The following is a 19,605-nucleotide window of genomic DNA, read 5'->3' as shown; positions in this document are numbered from 1 at the left end:
CAAAAGATTATTGAAAATAGGTGAATAGAATATCAATCATATATTATTGCAGGTGACAGTGGTTGAATAAATGAACAAAATCATAACTTCTTTGCCATTATTGTCATCAGTCTAAACTACTAAACAAATTATTTGTAAGCTGAGAAACATAAGTATATAGTCTCCCATTTTTTGTCAAATTTTAATTTCTTTGAAATTGCAGTTTATATATAGGTATCTTGTCTGAAATTGCATAGTAAATGTTTGTTATTACTTTGTAGAGGGCAAGAAGTCCAAGACGTGCACATCGTTACAAAAGTTATAGCCACGAAATGCTGGTTGCAGCATACAAATGTGTCAAAGATTTGAAGATGCCAGTAAAAGCAGCAGCTCGTATGTTTGGTGTTCCTTCGTCCACATTGCACAATAGAGTTCAGGGTCAAGTACAAATTGATGATTCTATCCTTACTTCAGAAGATATTACAAAAATTATCAAAAGAATAAGAAATGGTGAAGGATTGGATGAAGCATTTGCAGATTTGACTTATGAGGTAAAAATCCTTGTCTTAGGGTTGTTTGCTAAGGAAAGAATTAAAACAAGAAGGCCTAAATTTGGCACTAATAATCTGACTTTGTAATATTATATCTAAAAATACATATTTAGATCAACTAGAATTTTTTTGCTGTCTAGTGACAATTGTTTTTGGCAAGTTTGACAACTTCTACAAAATTATTTTTAGATTTTAAGTTCTATTTTAACATACCACAGCTATTTGCAAGTTTTACCTTGCTGTTTGGTGTGAGCCAAAGCTCCATGTTGAAGGCTGTACTTTGACCTACAATTGTTTACTTTTTACACATTGCGACTTGGATGGATAGTTGTCTCATTGGCACTCATACCACATCTTCTTATTTATATTTACAAAAATCTGTGACATGACCAATTAACTGTAAATATAACTTTTGTACAATCAAATCAATACAGAAAAGGGCTAATTTCTAAACTAACAGTATTGAAGATAACTAAAACACAAGCAAGCAAAAAAATAATAAATAAATATATAATGGTAAGATATACATGTAGCTAAAATTTTGAGGAAGTTAGCTTTTAATTATAGATTGTTAACACATGAAAATAACTTACAGAAATCTAACGGGAGTTTAGGAAGAGAATATGTCATCCCTAGTATTGAAGAGGACATCAATGATGATAATATTACAGAAAGTATAATGGAGAAAATGATTGCTGCTGGTGAAGGCTCAGAGAATACAGCAATTAAAGTTAGTATTGAGCTCACATAGCCCACACGTAAGCTATTTTAAACACTTTTTGTATGTCTTGTAATTTTCATAGACAGCCTTAAAAGCCAGAACCATTCTAGGTGCTTATTTGTCAATTTTCAAATTTTTTCTCATCGGAAACCACAAGGCCAAATCTAGAAGACTGGATAACTGCATCCAAATATATGCAGTTTGAACAGGTTTGATAGGGACTAAATTACAAGAGTGCAATTTTGGCAATCTGTGACTGGTATTGGTTCTTCAGAGCATCAGGTATTCATAAAGATTATTTTGTGGACATTATTTTTACAGGGTAAACTTCTGTTTAAGAATTTGCATGTATCAGCCATCTTTAAAAAGTTTTGTATATATTTTCAAAAGTAGATTTGACTTGGTATTTTGTAGGAGGAAATTATAGATCCAGAATATGAGTACCAGATGAATGGATCAATGCAAGAATCTGATGACAATACATCACTCCATAATATGAGTGATGAGGTACAGTGATAACTTATATCATTATATTATTACATGTAAAACACTCAACTAATTTCTCCCTCCACGGTCTTTCAAAATTTAATCATAAGAAGAAAAGCCCCTACTATTAATAAAATTATATGTATATATTTTGTATTGCTGTTGGGTACAAATCATTAAAAAGTCCAACGTTTCTTTGGTATTGAAAACGATATGGATCTTATCTAATAAATATACACGAGACAACATTCATATAAAACATAAGATAGAAACTTATATTTATATATAATCACAATAGAAATCAAGCTTTCAATTTGCAGGGCTGTAACTAGGCTCTCTTTAAAGTGAGGCAAAATACAAAAATTTTCAGCAAGAGGTCTGGAAAAAAATGACACAAAATCGTGCATTCTGAGCGTTTCCCAGACCCTTTCTTAATCTAAAACGCAAGTTTTTTTTTATTATTTTTTCTTATCAATATCAATATTCTGGTCTCATAGCAAAATATATAGATTCAGTGCAAGACTTTTTAGTTTTTAGAGACAACATCAAACGACCGATATGTAGGATAAAGCAAAAATGGTAATTCACATAGTCAAGTGTGTGGCTGCTGTTTTCTTTGTTTTTTTGTTATTAAGTTTTGGCTTGCAGAAAAATGTATTAGGGAGCTACCATTTGATTTTTATGGGGGGGGCTAGGATGAAATTTGAAAAAAATAGGCAGGACAGGAATTTTGAGTTAAAAAAAAGGCAGGATGAGACACTTGCAAAAAAAAAAAGTCAGGATGACAATTTAAGTAAAAAAAAGTCAGGATAAACTTTAAAAAAAAGGAAGGACCGAATAGAGTGAAAAATAAAAAGGCAAGATTGAGATAACAAGTAAAAAAAAATGCAGGACAAAATTTTTCATCCTAGCCCCCCCCCCCCATAAAAATCAAATGGTAGCTCCCTTATACCTGTCAATTATGTTTTTTTTTTCAAATTAAGTTAAGAGGGGGCTGATTATCGTTGATATACCTTTGCGAATTCAGTTTTTATAACACATTTCAATTACAACTTGATGTAGTTCCTAACTAGGATAAAAGGGTACACTCAGGGTAGACAGGAAAACTGTACTTAAGACCTCATTGCTACATTTTTGTGCAGTTTTAATATGTATACCGGCTGATTAATGTCAGATCTGTCTGTTTGTTCTTGTATTGTGTTTAGACTATTCTTTGGTGTAATATTTTTGTGACTTTAAAATTTTTAGGATGAAATTTGAAAAAAAGGCAGGACAGGAGTTTTGAGTAAAAAAAAAGGCAGGATGAGCAACTTTGGAAAAAAAAAAGGCAGGATGACAATTTATGTAAAAAAAGTCAGGATAAACTAAAAAAAAAAAAGGCAGTACCGAATAGAGTGTAAAAATAAAAAGGCAGGACAGAGATTACAACTATAAAAAATGCAGGACAAAATTTTTCATCCTAGCCCCCCCACCCCCCATGAAAATCAAATGGTAGCTCCCTAACTCAAGTTTAAAACAAAATTACTATTTAACAAATGAAATTCAACACTAGGAGAATAGAAGGGCAATTAATGAACAAAAGACAACCCTAGGAACAGATATAAGACACATAACAACAAACAATAGACAACCAACACTGAAAACTAAAAATAAATGAGAAACATGGATCCCGACAAAAAACGGGCGACATCAGAGGGTCAACAGAACTTGCTTCTTGCAAGACACTCGCCGTGAAAACAATTTAATATGAAGAAAAGCTTTTGTTTCAACTTATTATTTTTTTGAAATTTCTAACATGAAACATTTTCCTCATTTGCCTCAATGTAGTTATGGCCCTGGAGTCGATTTCATAAAAAAAACTTATGACTAAGATTGGTTGTAAGTATACTGAATTGTTCATGACTTGAGATTAATCTTAGTCGTAAGTTTTTTTTGTGAAACTGACTCCTGATTTGTAACTTTGCAGAACTATGACACCAGGACACTACATGTCTTTTGTTTTTGTCTCGCCTGCGACAAAAGTCGTGGAAATAGAGACATTGTGATGCTGCGATAGCTGTGGCGGTGGTGACATCAACAGATGTTAATTTTTCTGCTTAAGTTAGTTTGATTGAAACTACTTGTGATAGATCAGTTTGACGACTATTTCGAGGCCCTGCCTCCTATGTCATGGTCCAGCAACTCTGAATTAACTAGCAATTTTCAATGTTAAGTTTTCTGCATTAGTTTGTTTGATAGGAACTACTTGTGATAGATCATTGATATTTAATACGAAGTTGCATTACCATCGGTACATATCAGTTCGACGATTATTCCGAGGCCCTGTCCCCTAGGTCATGGTCCAATGACTTTGAATTAATAAGCAATTTTCAATGTTAGGTTTTCTGCTTGAGTTAGTTTGATAGGTTCTACCTGTGATAGATCAATGATATTTTGTATGAAGTTGCATTACTATCTGTACATATCAGTTTGACATTATTTCAAGGCCCCCCTAGGTCATGGTCCAGCGATTTTGAATTAATTAGCAATTTTCAATGTTAAGTTTTCTGCTTAAGTTAGTTTGATAGGAACTACTTGTGATAGATCATTGATATTTAATATGAAGTTGCATTACCATCGGTGCATATCAGTTTGACAAATATTTTGAAGTGCTGTCCCCTAGGTCATTGTCCAGTGACTTTGAATTAATTTGCAATTTTCAATGTTAAGTTTTCTGCTTAAGTTAGTTTGATAGGTTTTACTTGTGATAGATCAATTATGTCAATGATATTTTGTATGAAGTTGAATTGCTATCAGTTCATATCAGTTTGACGACTATTTTGAGGCCGTGCCCACTAGGTAATGGTCCAGCTACTGAATTAATAAACCATGTTGCTGTCCATCAGATTGTCTTTTTCTGAATTTTATTCCGACAGGCGAGACATATCTCAGTGACAACAGTTTATTTTAATGATGGGTTGCTGTCTCATTGCCATTTACCCCACATCTCCTTTTATTTATGCTGAATATCTGTTATGATTGAATTTCCTTTAAACAGTTTATATTCCATCTCTATAGATATATAGAAATCAGCAACACAGGAGAAGATCTTACAAGAGAAATTACAAGACCTACAGCTATGAGCAGCTAGTGGCAGCCTATCTATATGTTAAAGAGAAAAAGGTAGCTGTGAAGTTTGCTGCGAGAGCTTTTGGAGTTCCACCTTCAACATTGAATGACCGTGTACAGGGCAAGGTTTATATTGATACATCTATTGTAATGAACAGACCAGGAGCTCGAAAGATTCTACCAAAACCGAATCTGCACTTGGAAACTAAATTTGTTAATAAGGTAAGAATCAATTTTCTTTATATCCCTGCTCCAAAAGAGGATGGGGTTTAACTGGATTATCTCTGTCTGTCAATCTCTACGTCTTTCTGTGTGTTGTACATTTCTGTTTTTCACAGCAACTATAATCATGGCTTCTTGATGTATGGTACCAAGTTTCATCTGGTTATGCGGTATCGAGTTCGTTTGCTCCCATAACATATTCGCACCCCACACATTCGCCTCCTGAGTTCGTTCGCTCTCAATTTTTTTCTAATATGGTTTGAATTATTAGATGGTTTTAATATGTATTTATCAAAAATTTATATATTTATGGAATAAAGTTGCATGAATTTTTTAAATGAAGTATTCTTTTCGTGATAAGATGTTTAGTTACTGAATGTTAATTATTCATGAGTAATGTTAAGTGGTATGAAAATCATGATTGCTGTTATAACTAGCTTTGGTGTAGTTACTTAATATTTAGTGCTCGTTTTGATTTGGAATAGTGCATGATTTGAATGATTGTGTGAGCTATTGGTGTTTATGATTGCTTCAAGCTTCAATCTCATTGTGACGAGTTTGATAACTGTTCAATATCTTCCACCTTTTTTTACAAGTCTTAGATGAATGAACTTGGCCTTTGAACATCATGACAATATTAATTTTTCATTTCGTCACAATAATTCTCAAAACCCTTAAAAGAAAAGTTTTTAGGAAGCAACCATTTAACTTCAAGGGGGGGTTATGGTTTTTTGTCTGAATCAGAAAATTTGTCTGGCACAAAGCGTGAACATTTTATTTTAGTTTTTTTGATGCTATCAATCAAATTATTTTTTCAAAATTTAACACTATAAGGTATGTGGAAAATGTGGATTCAGACTATTTTTTTTTGTCATCTGCTTGACCACAATATTTTTTTCATCAAATTGGGATCAGAATATTTTTTTAAGAAAAAACCATAACCCCCCCCCCCCCCCCCCCTTCAAGTTAAATGGCCGTTCCCTTACGTTTTTAGAATGTTACTTTATTTTAAAGCACTAAAATCTTATTATCTTTATTTTTAACCATTCCCTAACAAAAAACCAAAAAACCTTTTAAAAAAAAGGATGTGAACGTGTAGGGTGAGAACGGACTGAGGGTGCGAAGATGATTTTGGCCAAACGGACCCGGATTCTGGTTATGTCATACTGTGATAGGTTTTCAGTTTCTTTGATTTTCTACTTTCTTTTATATCATGAAATGCCATGCACATATATGAAACTTTTAACACATATTTCTCTGTAACTACAAGTGGTACCCTGAGGCTCTAGATTTATGGCATCAGGCCTTCATCTGGTTATTTGTAGATAACTAGATATCATGTTAAACCTTCTCAGTTCCTTAGATGTTCTACTTAATCTTTGTTGAAAACTAATATCTGTGATATTTCATTAACTATGTACGATATTTTTATCACATTTTTCTCTACAACTAATAGTCATACCTTCTTGATATCTGAAGGGGTATAATTGGTGAGCAATATCTCACAGTACATTTTGTTGTGATGAAATTGTACATTACCAGGAATGTCAGAGATTTCCTATGTTTTGCATTCTTGTTAGAGTTAAATTCTTTAAATATATAAATCAGCTATTATATCGTACTGTAAATTCTTAAATTATTATGTGCATTTAAGAATGCGACTTTGTTTAACAGTGTAAAAAACCAAAGTTAATTATCAGTGTGATTTCCCAAAATTCAAAAAATTTTAGAAATGAATACACAAGTTTTGATTAATGGGATGTAATTCATTTCACAAAGAATTCTGAGTTTACAATAATATCTTTATAAGCTGACATGTTATAAGTATTTGTATGACAGTGGATCAGGAATCTCTTTGTAAACCTTTTATAGCTTTTTGATTTATTATCCTATTACCTATACAAAAAGAGTGCAGTTATGTCATTGCATACTATGACTATTTAACTTCCAATAAAGCTTTGAAAAAAGGTATTGTATATAATGCAGATAAGTTGATGTTTCAATAGAAGTAGGTAAATAAAAGATTGAAAAAAAGGTTTTATATAAGCTTTATGATAAAAATATAGTTTGATACTGCATGGTAATTTTGTTGGTCTCATATTAGTCTATGCACTAAATGTTATTTCAATGAAATACATGGAATTACTAGAACAACTTTACCATACTTGACTGTATTAGTTTTCATGTCTTGTGTCTTGATAATTGTTTGTACTTGTATAATAAAATTATATGAAAATATGTGGTTTCGTTTTCTTTGTATTGTATTGCAGTGAAGAAGATTATTGTCTGAAATTGAAAATCATGTTTTTCATTAAAGAAAAGAATTACAAATAGTTTTGAAAATATATTAAAGGGAATAATGCAATATTTTGTGAAGATTCAGCAAGCAAGGATCCAGGATTTGCTGTTATTTTGGGCACACCCCTATCAATTTAAGGGGGAATTGACCATTTTTATGCAAAAAAAATATTTTTTTCACATTTTTAGAAGAGGTCACCACCTGTAATGTAAGTGAAGTGTGATCATGAAGCTTGTTTGTTGGACATAGAAACCCTCTGTGTAGATACATAAAACTTTATGATATATATATTTCTTTCAGCTAATCAGAATCTTTCATGAACAAAGATCAGTAATATTTTAATGAAAATAAGCCAGGCTGAGCTTTTGCCATCACTTTGTGACCATCCCTCTGATAGCTTTTGCATTTTGATCTTCGCTTCTGAAACCACTGAATCAAATAAAACCAAATTTGGCATCAATATTCCTAGGAAAGTCCTTTACAATTTTTTACCTTTTATGCTCCCTATGAAGCGCTTGGGGCATAAAGTTTTACCCTTGACCGTCGTACGTACGTCCGTCCCAAAATTGGTTTCCGTTCTCTAACCTGAGTTTGCCTCAACCAAATGTTATCAAACTTAGACACAATGCTTATTACCACAAAACACAGATCAAGTTTGAATTTTGGTGGCGTCACTTTAACTGTTCTAGAGTTATGCCCCTTTATAAATGGAAAAATTGCAAAATTTTTCATTTCCGTTCTCTAACTTAAGTTTGCCTCAACCAAATGTTATGAAACTTATACATAATGCTTATTACCATAATACACAGATCAAATTTGAATTTTGGTGGCGTCACTTTTACTGTTTTAGAGTTATACCCTTTACAAATGGAAAAATTGCTAAATTTTATTTTTTTTTCTAAAAATATCAATGATGTCATTGTTCAAGTAATTTTTATACGACCCCAAAAAATTTTTGCGGTCATATATTGGTATGACGTTGGCGTTGTCGTCGTCCGAAGACACATTTGTTTTCGCACAATAACTTTTGTTTAAGTGAATGGATCTCTATGAAATTTTACCATAAGGTTCAATACCACAAAAGGAAGGTTGGGATTGATTTTGGGGGTTATGGCACCAACAGTTAAGGAATAATGGGCCAAAAGGGGCCAAAAATAAGCATTTTTGTAACTTCCAGACAATAACTTGTGTTTAAGTGTATGGATCTCTCTGAAATTATACCACAAGTTTCCATACCACAAAGGGATGGTTAGGATTGGCTTTGGGGGGTTATGGCTCAAACCGTTTAGGAATTAGGGGCAAAAAAGGGGAAAAAACAAGGGTTTCCTGGTTAATGGACAATTTAAAAGCAGTGTAAGGGAGGTAATCATCTATTTAAGACTTTTATGATGTATTTAAATTGGTAATTATGGTTGCAAACTCCATAAAAGATTTGAATTGAGATTATGACCATATCTTGAGGGAAAGAATTTTTTTTTGGAAAAGGGGGGGGGGGGGGGGAGCGGGGTAAAAAAGAAATTGTGGGGGGCAATTTTTATTTTCATTTCAGATTTCAGAAATTAAAAAGGAAATTTCTTCAAATATTTTTTTTTTTTGGCAAAAAAAAGGGGGGGTAAATTTTTTTATTTTTTTTTTGTTGGGGGGAGTGGGGTCAATTCACAACAGCATAGTGTATTGCACAAAAGCAAAAAATTGAATATAAATTCAAATCATATAACCAGTTCTAAGTTCTTTGACTACAGTTATTTTGTGTCAGAAACCTATTATGTGTCTAATATTTATTTACAATCCAAATTCAGAACTGTATCAAGCACGAATATTGTGTCCATTTTCGCCCCAACTGTTCAGGGTTGGATCTCTGCGGTCGTATCCAGCTGCGTTCAGCAAAGCATTTTATTTAAATTGGAGTTATCTTCCTTTGTCAATGATTATAGTTGAATCAACAACAATCAATGCTTTATTCAATGCAATGTTTAATTTTGCCTTCCACTGATAAAACACAGATCAAGTTGAATTTGGGTAGTGTCACTTTAACCATTATTGAGTTATGCCCATTTATAAATCGAAAACTTGCAAAATTTTTAGTGTCCGTTCTGTAACTTAAGTTGGCCCCAACCAAACATGAAACCTATACACAATACTTATTACCACAAAACTAAGATCAAGTACATATTCGGGTAGCGTCACTTTTATTGTTCTTGAGTTATGTCCCTTTATAATGTTGTATGCAAGCGGGGGCATCATCTGTGTCCATGGGGACACATTCTCCATTTTTAGTCCCCTACCGACGAAGTCGAAGGGGACTTTAGGTTTGCACTCCGTCCGTCTGTCTGTCTGTCCTTCTGTCAGTCCAGCAAATCAGCTTTCCACACTTTTTTTCTTCTTTCTTGAAGATATTGATATGATATTTGGTATATAGTTTTATCATGACAAGTTATAGATCAAGTTCAAATTTTGTTCCGGTCTGATGATTTAATCCAGAGTTATGGACCATAACTCTGGACCATATCTAATGTTAAAGTACTATGTTAAACAATATTTCTGTACAATGGGAGATAACTAATTTTTTAAAAGACATTCTTTGTTCAATTATTTGAAGAATTTTTTGGAAGGTTTGTTAGTTATTTAGTATAAACTAATTTTCTGAATGCTATATATATAAAAAAAATTATGAAGAGAAATCCTTTAGTTAGATAATAATCTATTTTTATTATGTATATATTTCAATACATTACATTGTGTAGATAAAAGGTATTGACATTTTATAGATAAGTTACAAATCTATGTTAGTTTGTGACAAATGAAAGAAAAAATATTTGGAACTATTAATTATATTTGATTATAATTTGAAAATAGATATACACTGTATTACATCATATCTAATTTTAGAGAACTATTAATCATATCTAATGTTTTTTTCATCATGCTTATACGATATTGATTGATAATTGGTATATAGTTTTATCATGACAAGTTACAGATCAAGTTCAAATTTTTGTTTCGGTCTAATAATTTTGTGCAGCGTTATGGTCCTTGGACTTGAAAAATTCACTCATATAATCAGTTTTCCACACTGTTTTTAGTCATGCTTGAAGATATTGACATGATATTTATTTTTTGTTTACACCATGGCAAGTTATATAACAAGTTAGCATTTTGTTCCAGTATAATGAATTTTTACCCAGTAGGGGACTATGTATTGCCATGCAATACTCTCAGAATGCTTGTTTATTTTATTTTAATTTTGGTACTGATCAAATATTCAACACTGCTGCCAGGCCCAATAGTGTGTTCTGATTGGCTAATATTTCAAAAATTTTCTTGTCAGAAACCACAATCCAAATAAACTTCTACTCTACAGGAAAATTAAAGTCCTGTTCCAAATTTGTAACTTTGGTACAGATCTGCCACAGTGGGACATAGTTAACATGGGATATGGTACATAGTTAACATAGGACCTTATGGGAAGTACATGTATACAAAAAACTTTTCAGTTCACTGTATGACAGATTGAATTGATATTTGCCTGAATTATCAGATTAATTATAGCACTTAACAAAGTTTGTGTTTCTGGTGCCGATCCAAAATCCAAGATATTTGCCATAGGATGACATAGTTTAACATGTCCTAAAGATATACAATCAAAGAGCTTCTTTTCAGGAACTGTGACAGACTGAAATGGTATTATGCCTGAATGATCAGATCATGGTCCTTAACGAAATTTGTGTTTTTTGTGTTGATAAAGAATTCAAAATGGCTGCCACTACGTAACATACTGTTTAACGTCGGACCCTAACTTTTTCATTTTAATGTTCTCCTCTTAAACCACTAGGCCTATTGAAACCAAACTTGGCATGGTTGATCATTGGATGGTCGTCTTTCAAAATTATATCTGATAGACCCGCCCTCCATCAGAAAGGGCCACAATTACCAAGAAAATAATTTTATTTTTATGGCTAAAACCACTTCATTTTTCAGCAAAAGTGTGCTCAAATTTAAACTGTAGAAAATGGGAAAGAGAAGTTTTAACATAAATGCCAGGTTTTTCTGTAAAAATATATACTTGGGTGGAATAGTGAGTGGTCTTCTTTCAGAATCGTGTTTGATGATCCCGCCTACCATCCAAAATTAGAACTGATGCATGCATACGATCGTGACATATTAGACCTCAATTGGTAAGCATGTTGGGGCTTGTTGTCATTTGGTAATTTAAGCATTCCAGAAATGACCTTTTTCTCAAAAATGGCCACTGGTACTAATAATTAAAAATTCAGCAAAAAATCACTTAAAAATTTTACTGTCTGAATCTACATGCAGGGCCAATAAAGACCAAACTCCTGTGGAAGAGTTTTGTGGTGGTGCTGTCTGTCAACCAAGATGGCTACCACTAAAAAAAAACTTACTAAAACTCTAAGGGGTGTTACAAGACTTGAAATGACAAGTACTATTGAGTTGTGTTGTCATTTATCAAATTTCATTATTTTTTTTTTCAGTTTATAAGAGTTGTCTCACATGTATACATTCAGTTTTATTCTTGTCTACTGTGAACAAGGTGAGCGATTAAAGGCTCCTTTGAGCCTCTGGCTATTAAATTCCTGCAGATGGATTCACACTTCCCCAATCTCTATATTTGTGATAAAATTTTATCAGTTAAAATTTATCTGTTTATGATATCTAAATCACCACTTTTAAAAAATACTTATTTTGAAATGAAAAATACTCTTTAAATTGAAATCAGTGAGACATCAGTCCAAATACATGCATATTGAACCAACTGAAAAATGTACAATCCATAAGAAAAATCTAACACTCACAGTACACTTCCATCAAGGACTATTCACAAAAGTAATGGTTTCAAATTTCAATGGCATGAATAGATTACTATGAGAATTTTTTTTAATTTCAAGGTCTAAAAAAAGCGAAGGTTACTGTTTATGTTGGATTTTAGAGTAAGAGATACTAGAAGTGGATAAATTTCATTTGTTTATATATTAACCATGGTCTTGTCTGACTTTCTTCTACTTATGCTTTTTATTTCACCATCCCCCCTTTTTGGTATCTTCCCCTTTTTGTTTTATGAACAAGCTTGAACTATTTTCGTAGTGCCTGTGTGCAATATGTCATTCATATTCAATGTTTAAGCAAGGATTTACAGTTTGATATGATAGGAAGATTATTTTAAAAACTTTGGTTAAAGCAAATAATATATATGTCTGCATAGTATTTAAGTTGTACTGTTTTGGGGAAATGCTTTAACTTTTTTCAATAATAAACACCAAGATTTGAGGTAAATTACATGTAATTGGCCGATATTTCAGATTTTAATGAAATTTTTTAAGCATTTAGAACTTGTTGAACTGCTTCTAATTATCCAACAATGTTATAAATGTACCTTTCATATTTCCAGAGATACAGTCAATTAAAAATTGGTGAAATAAGTCTTTATAAATATTATATTAGAGAATGAATGTAAAAAGCAGCGAAAAATTTGCAATTTTTTCAATTTAAATTGCATTTTCTGAAAAATCTGGTTGCAGAATTTTTGTTTAAGAATTATTATTTATTGCATAAACAGTTCTGTTTTAATGATATAAAAATATCAGGGGGTTACTGTATTAGTTTGTTCAGAGACATATATTCACATGTGTATATGTCTCTGGTTTGTTCCATAAAAATCAATTTGTCTCGATATTAAACATGTGAAAAAAGTATCAAAGGAACAAAAAATCACAATGTATAGTGGCAGCAATACACTGCAAAATCATATTGTTTCATTAATCACTCATGAATAATTAAATTTTACTAACTCTCACACAAGAAATGCACCATATATTAAAATGAAATTATTGTAACAGATTAATGAAAATTCGACATAGGAAGACTTCAGAATCTACATTGTTTAAATAATCTTATCTGATATTGATTTATTATAATACAAAAGTATATTGACTGTGAAACGATATATTATGACTACTAATAAAGACGTCTTTATCTGTGTAGAATCTACGGATATGCTGAAATAGTTCGTTCCGATACGATTCCGCTGCTTACAACGAATTCGGGATATCCGGTAATTATAGATAAAAATGCTTTCCAGAAAAAGAAAAGAAAATCTTAGATTGCGGGTAAAAATGGAATCAAATCCATCTGAAAATGACGAAGATAGTTGCAACACTGATGATCAACATTCAATTTCTTCCAAAAAAGATGCAGAAGACCATACGATAGAAACCGACAAGACTTCGACACACAAAACAAAACTTACACTCGAAGAAAAAACCCGTTTGCTAGATGACTTAGCTTCCAACAAAAAGTCGATAAAAGACATTCTACGTAAATATAAAATGTCACGAAGTTCACTTAATTCAATTTTAAACAATCGAAATGGTGTGAAGGGAAGTTCGAGTAAAACAATAAATAAAAATGTGAGCCCACTCTTCAAAATTTTGGAAAAGAGAATTTTAGATTGGGTCAGAAATGCCAATGAAAAGAAGAAATCATTCAATGCAAAAGTTCTTCAAAAGAAAGCTAGAGAGAATGCAGAAGATCTTGGTATTGCTGACTTTAAAAGATCATCGACTTGGGTGGAGAGGTTAAAAGCAAGAAATAAAGAAGTGGTTAGTATACATGTATGTTGTACATTGACATGGTCATTGTACATTATTAGGTTTTGTCATGTACATTGTACATTATTAGGTTTTGTCATGTACATTGTACAAACTGTCTCACTAATTAGCGACAAGAAGAGAAATTTTGTGACAAGTAAGTTTATTTACTTTCAAAACAATAATTTTTTTAAATTAAAAAGTCATTTAATTACAGGTTAATATGAATACTTTATTAAATTCAATTAAAGGGCCCGTTCCGGAGCATATACATATATACATCTATTATTGATTATACAGTAATTTTTGAAGATGTATTACAGTGAAAATAAATAAAAGAATAAATAACTATCCTTCATACAACATGTACAAGATAGTGTTTAAAAAATATATATATATATATATATTATCATGATTATAGAATATTAACCCTTTGTAATACCATGAATACATAAAACATAAACAACATCATTACTTCGTTTATATTTAGACACTGGAATGCAAATTCTATGCCGTCTTGTGAAATTTTAGTAAAAAAAAAATATTTTAAAGTAATTATGAATCTGAACATTTGGTTACAATTCCAGAATCATAATGGTGTCACAACAGTGAAGTAATCTTGATAAATAGATTATGTAAATAAAAGCACATGGCAATTACTCTAAAGGAGTAGGTCCGGTAAGGGCCGATTTTGGCCTCAAATTTCAGGTTCATCTGATGAAACATTTTGGACACTTTTTAAACACTTAAGTGTCTACTTCAGTCGATTCAATTAGTTAATGTGAAAGATTCGAACTGATTTAGTCATTAAAAACGTCAAATTCAAGCTTAAATATGGAAAATCTATCAAATATGCCATAATATGTCACTTTTCAGATGGTTTTTGTCAAAAATGAAAGTGGCCGCATCCGTGTTCACTCTCAACCTTTATATATGTTATGTATAATCATCAAATAAAACTTACATTTAAATATTAAGAATGAACACAAATGCGGCCACTTCCATTTAAGACGGAAACCGTCTAAAATTTAACTCAAATGCTAAAATTTCGAAGATTTCAGTAATTTAGCATGACTTAATGATGCTAGTACCCGATATATGTGGATTGTATTGTCAAAAACAGCTCATATTTATGTAACAGAAGTATTCTTCTTTCCAATAAATAACTTAAAGTTTACATTTTAACAATTTTGTAAAACTGCTATATTTTGGGGCCAAAAAGGGGTCTTACTGGACCTACTCCTTTAAGAGCATACAGGATGAGCTAATGCTTCAATCATCTGATTATACTATGTGTCCATAAAGAATGGCTTAAAAATTTAAGAACAAAGAAATTAACTCACCCCTTTTCATTCATTCATTCACTTATATATGTATATGCTGTAAACTGTTAATATATTATCTTCAACATGTCCTCAATAATATAAAAAAAACCTCTTCTCTTAGAGGAATGTTCATTTTCTTCTTGTCGCTAATTAGTGAGACCCTGAACAAAATTGTATATGCAATTTTGAACATATTGGTACATGAAACCTGGTCTGTTAACCAATCAACAATGTTTGAACAATCGGTTCTTACTGCAAGTACTGTAAGGTAATAACATGAGCATTGTGACCTAGGAAAAGTATAGGAAAATTCAGGAATTTGAAAGTCCTCTATGATGTCATGGTATGAATATGAATATGTTCAATATGAAGTGTTGAAATAAGGTAACTTTTCTCCATATACATGCATATATATGAATGCTATATTGAGGCAGATGCTACATGTACCTGTAGAGCTCCCATAGGATATTAGTTTTTAACTAGTGGTTATTATAGGCTGTATGGGATATGATTTGTAAAATTGGTTATAAACAAATTAAATTTATAAGTCATAATTTTTTTTCTAATTTGATTGATTGATTGCTGAGTGTTACAGATCTGATTGAAAATTATAATCAATGAATCAGATTAATCAGACAGCATACTCTGATTTAATTTTCAATTATGATCAGTGTTTTGTTCCAGAAAAAAGTTTGGGTGTGTTGGATGTTGGAAATTCCATTCTTATTTTGGGGTGCTACCACCAGAATTTTAACACTCTTTTCCTTCTGCATGTTACACATACAACCGTTCATGTAAGTTATTCTTCTGCCAAATTTTATTTTCAAAGGTATGAACAGCTCCAGAATACAATATTTTCTTGTGTATTAATGTTTTAATTGGATCTTATATAAAGGACTTTGAAAAAAATTAACTTCTCCAGTGTAAATATTATTCGCGTAAATGGATATCACCCTACTAGTGTGAATATGGTGTTTATTTCCCAATATGATTGAATATCCATTAATATATTAACGATATTAAATATTACAATTCACTTATACACTACAATCAGATGCATTTTTTTAAAATTTGGATTGTTTCAACAAATACTGAGAAATAAACAATGTACATATGTTTCCTAAAATGTGGAAAACTTCTGCCTATATATATATACATATAAATGTATACTTTGCAATAATGAATTATTAGAGAAAAGGAAGAAATCTTTTTTCTTTCTTCTTAAAATGACTCAATGTTTATCTATCATATTGCCCAGTACATGTATTACCAGTTTCTGGTTGTATAGCAAGTGCCCAGCCCCAAAAAACTGACCTGGCCAGTTATGCCTACCCATGTAATATATGTACTATGTATGCATGAATACATTGAAGTTTGTACTTTGTGAGGCTGGTACATATATATATATATATATATATATAGTTGAAACAATGATGGTGTACATTTATATCTGTTAAGACATGTACCAATTTTTGTGCCAGTGTTTGTTCAGATTAATATTTAATATCGTAACTTGTTCTCCAAAGTCTTGTCAGGTTATTTTAGCATTTTTCAATTATTTTTATTATTATTGAACTTGAAGGTGTATGACAAGTTCAAAGAGGGCAGAAAAGTTTTCACATTGACATTAGAAAGGAAGGCTGAACTGATTGCTGATGTAGACAAAGGTGATAGATCCAAGCGTGATTTAGCCGAGGAATATGGCATAGCCCCCAGTACACTGAGTGGTATCATGGTTAATAGAATCAGAATCTTGGAAGCTTTCCACAGTCAGGCATTTAGACCAGAAAGAAAGAAGTTCAGAAAGTCTTCATTTGAAGACTTAGAAAAAGAGCTACTACTTTGTGTACTTAAGTGGCAGTCTGCAAATGAACCTTTCAATGGACCTAAGTTGATGGAAAAGGCAAAGGAGATAGCTAAGGACCTAGAAATCACTGAGTTTGTTGGTTCTAATGGTTGGATTGATAGATTTAAAAACAGAAATAATATTAAATTCATACCTGGATGTGAAGTGGTAAGTTCATGAAGTTAAAATGTTATGAAATGTTCAGTTATTATCAGTAATTATGCTAAATTCTGAAATGTTTGAATTCGATGGAATACTTCAATAGGTTTGTACTGTAAAGTTTATGTATTTCATTGATTACGTATATGCATGTACTAGCACATATGTTTTGTACATTTTTTTCAAAGCAATATAACAGTTACTGATGACGATCAAAGATATACTGCTTAAATCAAAGCTAGGGATCGATCGTCTTGGTCTTTACAGTTGAAGAGCCTTGTTCCAATGATTTTGATATTAATTGATTGGTCATTTTTAAGTTGTCAAATATTTTTATGATATTAGACGCATATATGACTTCATACATGTATTCCATTTAAGTAGACAGGAACAGTTAAAGATTAAGTTTTTGAAATCAAATTGTTATTTATATTTGCATGGTTTTCATGCAAGTAATAGAGCAAAAGGTAGTAAAATTGTGTTAACTTCAACATGTGCATTGTACAAAAAAACATGTATCTACTTATAATAGAATTAAAATTTACATCTACTGCAGTAGGAAGGGGGTAAATATGATCATCAAAAGCTTTAGCAAATAATCATTAATCAGTTTGACTCAGAATGTCACAATACATGTACTGTAAATTCAGAAATTATTGCGAGGTTTTTATAATTGCAAATAATGCGACTGGATGACTATCGCAATAATATGAACTCACAATCTGATATCTGATACATATATATCTGTATGTAGATTTTCCGGAAATCGCAATAATTAAACTGCATTATTGTCCTTTCTTAAAAAATAGCAATAATAAATGAATGCAATAATTTCTTAATTTACCATATATAAACTACAACTCTGTTTTTTTTTTGTTTTATGAAGTGCGGTATTACAGCTTTTGGTTATGTCTCTTTAATTTTTTACCTGTTGCATTTTCAGAATAAAGGATATAAAGAGGACAGGAAAATAACAACTTTAACACTTGAAAGGAAAGTTGAGCTTTTAGAAGAAGTGGAAAAGGGTGAAAGGTCAAAAAGACAAATTGCTGAAGAATTTGGAATTGCACCTAGTACTTTGAGTGGCATCATTGTCAATCGTGTTAGGATCATGGAAGCACATAATAGTAAATGTTTTGGTCCAGGACGCAAGAAATTCCGTAGATCAACATTCCAAGATGTGGAAGAAGACCTACTGAAATGGGTTGAAGAAACTAAAAAACAAAACTCAGCAATAAAAAGCACACAATTGCTGGATAAAGCAAAGGAAATTGCAAAAGAGAAAGGAATAGAAAATTTTGCAGGATCGCATTCATGGGTTGACAGATTCAAATCTAGAAATCTGAAAACCTTTAATTCTTCAGTTGATGATGATGTAAGACCTGATTAGCCATGTACATGTATCAATTATTTCTGATGCACTAGTTTTGACCCACATCCCTAGAGAAAGATTTACTTATGAAAATAAAGTAAACTTATATCATGTAGTCCAGTAAATTGTTTGTTTCACTTACCTATTCTTATATTTCACAGTCATAAAGTAAAACTGGTTGTAGCTGAAATATGCATCTTTATAATTTCTATCAAATGTCATTCTAGTAACATTTAAAAACTTTGAATGACTCTTAGTTCCATCCAATTTTGTTTGACTGACCCACTGTTTTATAAAGGCTCAGAATAAAAAGATCCACTGTCATTCAGATTAATGTATATGTCATTGAAATTTTTTGTTGTATAAATGTATCATGTCTTGTGTTTTTGATATCAGAATATGACCAAAATATTCACAGGAATAAGTTATCATTTGATTTGATATGCCCTGATATTTTGATTATATGGAAGATAAATAAACATTGCTTTGAGATTGAGCCCTGCTATCATAATTTAAAGAGATCAACAAAGAAAATTTCTCAACAGGTTAAGAAAATAATTTTTTTTTTCAACAAATAACTGATTGTATATTTTCAAGTTTTCTTTCAAGTTTTGGAATTACTTTTGGAATTTATACTGCTCAGTTTGAGTTCAGTTAAAGTACTTGAATCAAGCTGTTTCATGGGAATTGACCCATGCAAAATTGTTAACACCTGTCTGGTTGTGGTGTAAGATAACATGGGTATATGAACTGATATATATATATATATATATATATTATATTAACAGAATACTGAACAAGATTCCAATCAGTCAGAGAATCAGTCTGACCAAGATTCAGAGCCAGCTACACCAGATGCAGGTGATTCCTCTGATGTATCTCAGATGACAAAAGAGGCATATGATGCCATTGAACAAAGACCAGAATTCCAG

General features: G+C 31.6%; 1 protein-coding gene across 2 annotated transcripts in view; it reads left to right on the top strand.

Moving 5' to 3' along the window:
* LOC127734578 (uncharacterized) overlaps positions 1-19,605 on the top strand; it is a 41,800-nt gene that overhangs the window by 12,357 nt on the left and 9,838 nt on the right. The window contains exons 4-8 of one of the 2 annotated variants that reach the window (XM_052244524.1): positions 261-530; positions 1,126-1,260; positions 1,666-1,758; positions 4,795-5,067; positions 19,462-19,605. In XM_052244524.1, coding sequence (XP_052100484.1) covers positions 261-530; positions 1,126-1,260; positions 1,666-1,758; positions 4,795-5,067; positions 19,462-19,605 — 915 coding nt within the window. Of the gene's footprint in view, positions 1-260; positions 531-1,125; positions 1,261-1,665; positions 1,759-4,794; positions 5,068-13,365; positions 13,984-16,878; positions 17,311-18,244; positions 18,677-19,461 lie in introns of those variants that run through there. The other variant, XM_052244522.1, reaches the window with a different exon arrangement.

The sequence above is a fragment of the Mytilus californianus genome, unplaced genomic scaffold (assembly GCF_021869535.1).
Source record: "Mytilus californianus isolate M0D057914Y unplaced genomic scaffold, xbMytCali1.0.p SCAF_3, whole genome shotgun sequence".
In the NCBI taxonomy this organism is placed as follows: domain Eukaryota; kingdom Metazoa; phylum Mollusca; class Bivalvia; order Mytilida; family Mytilidae; genus Mytilus; species Mytilus californianus.
Note: the sequence above shows the minus strand (reverse complement) of the source record. Positions and strands in the feature narration are given on the sequence as shown.